The sequence below is a fragment of the Cebus imitator genome, unplaced genomic scaffold (assembly GCF_001604975.1).
Source record: "Cebus imitator isolate Cc_AM_T3 unplaced genomic scaffold, Cebus_imitator-1.0 Scaffold319, whole genome shotgun sequence".
Taxonomy (NCBI): Eukaryota; Metazoa; Chordata; class Mammalia; order Primates; family Cebidae; genus Cebus; species Cebus imitator.
The window spans coordinates 120,217-125,090 of record NW_016107634.1 but is presented as its reverse complement, the minus strand read 5'-3'; the positions used below and the strand labels follow the sequence as shown (position 1 = coordinate 125,090).

General features: G+C 49.2%; 1 protein-coding gene across 4 annotated transcripts in view; it reads right to left on the bottom strand.

Annotated features, from left to right (window-relative positions):
• The window catches only part of SVOPL (SVOP like), a 109,608-nt gene that overhangs the window by 69,412 nt on the left and 35,322 nt on the right, over positions 1–4,874 (bottom strand). For all 4 annotated transcript variants that reach the window (XM_017504284.2, XM_017504287.2, XM_017504288.2 and 1 more), the window contains one exon: positions 2,546–2,617. In XM_017504284.2, coding sequence (XP_017359773.1) covers positions 2,546–2,617 — 72 coding nt within the window. The remainder of the gene's footprint in view (positions 1–2,545; positions 2,618–4,874) is intronic.

Genomic DNA, 4,874 nt, shown 5'->3' with positions numbered 1-4,874 from the left:
TGAGCCACCACGCCCGGCCAAAAGATGTACTTTCACACATGCAATACATAAGACCTTTCTCTACCGTTGAAGTTAAAGTTGTTTCAGAACTTCTCATTATTAAAATAAGCTGTGATGGTATCTGTGCTTAAGTCATTACGCCCTCTCTGACATCTTTAGCAAGCTAGATTTCTGGAAGACAAATGATCAGGTTAGCAGAATATTTTCAAGGTTCCTGATTCATACTGCCAAGCCCATGGTCAGAAAAATTATACCAATAGCATTTATTATATATGATGATACAATAACACCAATAGGGTATAATGAGGGTGTCTACACACTTGCAAGGCATGAAAATGTCCATTTCAATGGTGCAGGATTCTTTAAGGAAAATTTTCCTTACAGATTTGAAAAGGAAAAATTATATCCTGCTGTGTATTTTGTTTTTGATAAATCCTGTTTCATGTTTTTTCAATGTTGCTTGACCATTTGCATTTCTTTTATAAAATGACTTTGTGCTTTTTGAGATACTTGTGTTTTCATATTTACAAGAATCTATGATAGTTATTTCATGTTATAGATTAAAACATACAGCCAATTCTATTCATGTTTTCCTTTGAGTTTCCTCCATTTGTGTTTATGCTGAGAGAGAATTTCACCAGAAATCAAGCAAATAGAAAAGACAGAGCTGGGTTTGTCATTAGAAGACATAATTTATGTCTTGATGTCTAATCTTAGTAGGTACGTGACTTTGAGCAAGGAGCTAGTTTCAAAGCTAAACCAACGTGAGCAAAATGTGTAGCTGCTATGTTGATACCTGCAAATGTCCACATTCTAATATGTTTTAATTCTGTACATCCATCAACTTGAGAAAGAAAAGCAGCACAGAGCAGTCTGAGGAATGTGAGGTATGCAGAATTTATCAGGTCCAGAGACACAGCAGCAGTGGGATGCCAGTCACATTCCCGCACCCACGCCCTGGGTAATTGTCTAAAGGCATTTTGTTTTTCTTTCCTTCCCTGTAGTTTCCAGACTAGCTGATAAATTACCTAAAATGTTACCACAAGTTGCTCAACATGACACTCATCCATTATCTCCATGTGTTTAGATTTTGTGATAAAAAGAACAATGAGGGGTAAGGTAAGATAGATTATGTTATTTTAATGAACCAGTGTAAATTATTAGTTAACTTGCAAAGTACCCCCAAATTCTTTTCTCCCCTCCTTCAAAAAACTCCCTTGTAACTGCTGCTAATCAGAGCATATATTCAGGACAACTGGACCATATGACCTCTGGGCTGCGATCCTCAACCTTGGTCCAAATAAACTCCCTACTTATATTAATTTTGCCTCTGTTTCTTCCTTTAGGTCAATGTTTCCGGCATAGCTGGCAGGGTTCAGAGCAACATCAGCCCCTTACCCCACAATCACCCAGAGTCTCCTCATGGACTTGCTACATGAACCCACCGTGTTCCCCTAGCTCCAGAGGTTTCACTGGGCACAAAAGGGTGAGTCTACCTGAATCTGGACCTCCTTTTCTTTAGGTTGAGGTCTAGGGTTTGGGGGGGGCTTCTTTTTAAACTCTCTCATTTAAGATCAAGGGTTTCCATTTCTGTCCCTGGACAGGAGATTCAGGCAAATGGTCCCGCAGAGAACTGCTTTCTCCGCCTCTGCCTCACGGCAGCAGGTTCGGCTTATGGTCTTGGCCATCCGGCACTAGTGGTGTTACTTTCTCTTGTTCTAAAATTACATCACATGCTTTAAAACTTGCATCTGTTTCCTACTGATTGTAACTTGGACTTGTCTTTTCATTTGTGACCAATTCCTGCTAGTTTCAAACAGATAGGTGCACAAGGGTGAGTTCTCTTGCCCCAAAGTTAAGGGATACTTGCTTCCTCTAGACCCAGCTGAGTGCTCTGGGGGACTAGAGACTTTCTGGACATGTGTTCATGACATGTAGGTGTCTCCCTGAAAGAAGAACACCTTCTTCTGAGCTTGCAGCTGCAGCAGTGAACGTGTCAGTTAAACGAAAACCAGAGGAAAAAACCTCCCAAGAGAAATAGGGCTGTTGTGAAGGACAAAAGGGGCCTTTTCCATTTCCCCTTATTAACTCTTAGAAGTGAATGTGTGGATAGAGAGAACGGACGTGTTCCCCCACCGATATCAGAGCCACTGTCCTTAACCCACAGTAAACTGGACATGGTGGGGGCATCTAACCAACCCATGACTACTTCTAAGTCCCAACCTTTAGGAGTACAAATAGAGCCACTTAGCGGCCTTCATTCCTCTAGTGCTTCTTGGTAGAGATTTCTTGGAACTCTGTAATACCTGCATTTCCTTTTACTCCACACCTGGAATGCAGAGAAAAAGTTGTGCCCACAGGTACCCTGAGAAAAATGAGATGTCCAGAAGATAAGCCTGGGATGTTCCATCAGGGAGGAAAATATCCACATTTCCTATCTTGTGTAATAGGAGGGAAATGCCTACTAAAGAGAAACAGCGATAAGGCTGCCCCCAAAAGAATACACAAAAGAAAATTCCAAATGAGACCGTGAGGCCTGACGTACCTTCCAGCGGCCGTATCTGTCAGCCAGGAGGCCAAAGAGGATACTGAAGACCATGTAGCCAAAAAACACCATCTGCGGGTGCGGGTGAGACAAAATGGTTCTCTAAGTCATTTTTAGAAGATGTTACTTCACCCCATTAGCCATTTGCACTAGAAGTAGGCTGGAAATACGTGAGGAATGGGAGTTAATTTAAAGAATAGGGTTTCACAAAGCACTTGCTTGCTCCTGACACACTTCATGTTCAGAATTTTAAAGACAGGAGTTTATGCTCCCTGTTGGTGGATCCCACTCAATCGCCTAACGAGGGAGACACCCCCTCCCCCGCAGGTGGAAACAAGGTCCTCGGAGCTGCTGTCCTCCGGCTGCTAGAGGACAGCTTCGGCTCCATTCAGGTGTGTACTTGTGAATTTCCACTGTAATTTTTAGAAGTCTCCATTCATGCTCTGCCTTTTTCAACACACAAACTGGGACGACTAGAAGCAGTCTCTCTTTATGTTATGACAAACATTTCTTTAAAACACCAAATACAATCACCCATTTAAAAAACTCTTCAGAAGAAATATAAATCCTCAGATAAACCTACTTCTTTTCCTTGCTCGTTCTCTCCATGGCCTGTCCTCCCCTGGTAAAATTCAAGGACCTGGGATTTGACACCAGGGTGTTATTTATTATAACTCGGCCTGAGCCCTCAGCCGCTGCCTGTGCCTCTGGGCTCCTTATTTTCCTGCCTTCAAGCAGTTCAGGCTTCACTGCAGCCCTGACTGACGGCCTCCAGGGCAATCAAAGGAATGCTGTTAGCTCGCATTTCTGGGGAAAACAAACCAAACCAGAAACGGCTCTGTTTCCCTTTAGCTGTCGCTGTTCTGTTTTTCTCCTTCCCTCACTCTTCAGAGGGAAGACTCAAATGCCTTTCTCCCACACGGAACCATGAAAAATTCATCATATGTATTACTGCACGACAAAAGCCGCGATGGGGCCCCATGCGCTACACTTTCTAGGGCAGAAACATCAGCAGCCCCATTTGACAGACTGCGCAGACAGAAACCTGTAAGCTTGCGGGGGCTCAGGTTCTTCCTCTCCCCGCTTCCCTCCCTCGCCCACGAGCCTCAGCGGCGCCCCTTCTGGAGCGCCCTCTCCCGCCCGCCCCTGCCCCCACCCCACTGCGCCCTTCTGCGCTATCCCCCACTCTCCACCCGGAAGACGTCCTCCTCTGCTCGTGCGCCCCACCTAGTGCGCACAAAACCCTCGAGCGCCCCGATCCTCCATTCCGCACGACCCTGACCGCCCCCATCGGGAGCGCGCCTAACCCTCGAGCGCCCGGATCCTCCATTCCGCACGACCCTGACCGCCCCCATCGGGAACGTGCCTAACCCTCGAGCGTCCCTGATCCTCCATTCCGCACGACCCTGACCGCCCCCATCGAGAGCGTGCCTAACCCTCGAGCGTCCCTGATCCTCCATTCCGCACGACCCTGACCCCCCCATCGGGCGCGCGCCTAACCCTCGAGCGCCCCTGATCCTCCATTCCGCACGACCCTGACCGCCCCCATCGGGAGGGCGCCTAACCCTCGAGCGCCCCTGATCCTCCATTCCGTACGACCCTGACCCCCCCATCCGGCGCACACCTAACCCTCGAGCGCCTGGATCCTCATTCCGCACGACCCTGACCCACCCATCGGGCGCGCGCCGAACCCTCGAGCGCCCCTATCCTCCATTCCGCACGACCCTGACACCCCAGCAGAGGCGTACCTAACCCTCCAGCGCCTGGAATCCTTCACCCCTGACCCTCCACGGGACACCCGCCTAATCCTCCAGCACCCCTGATCCTCTATCCGGCGCGTGCCTAACCCTCTGGCTCCCCTAATCCTCCATCAGACACGTCCCTGACCCTCTATCGGGTGCGCGCCTAACCCTCCAGCACTCCGTATCCTCCATCGGGCACGCCCCTGACCCTCCACCAGACACAGGCCTAATCCTCCAGCACCCCTGATCATCTATCGGGCATGCTCCTAACTCTCCAGCACCCTGACCCTCCATCGGGCGCACCCCTGACCCTGCACTGGGTGCACGCCTAATCCTCCAGCATCCCCAATCCTCCATCAGGCGCACCCTAGCCTCCTAATGCCCCTGATTCTCCATCGGATATGGGCACGCCCCTGACCCTCTCTTGTGCGCTTCTCCCCTCTCCCGCATGCTGTTCTGGCTTCCCCCAACTCTTCCCCCCTACGCCCCCCTTCCCCCACACCCCCGTTCGACCCTTCCCCCTCAACCCTCCCGAACTCGACCTTCCCCCTGCTTTCACATCCCGCTCGCTCAACACTTACCCCCAC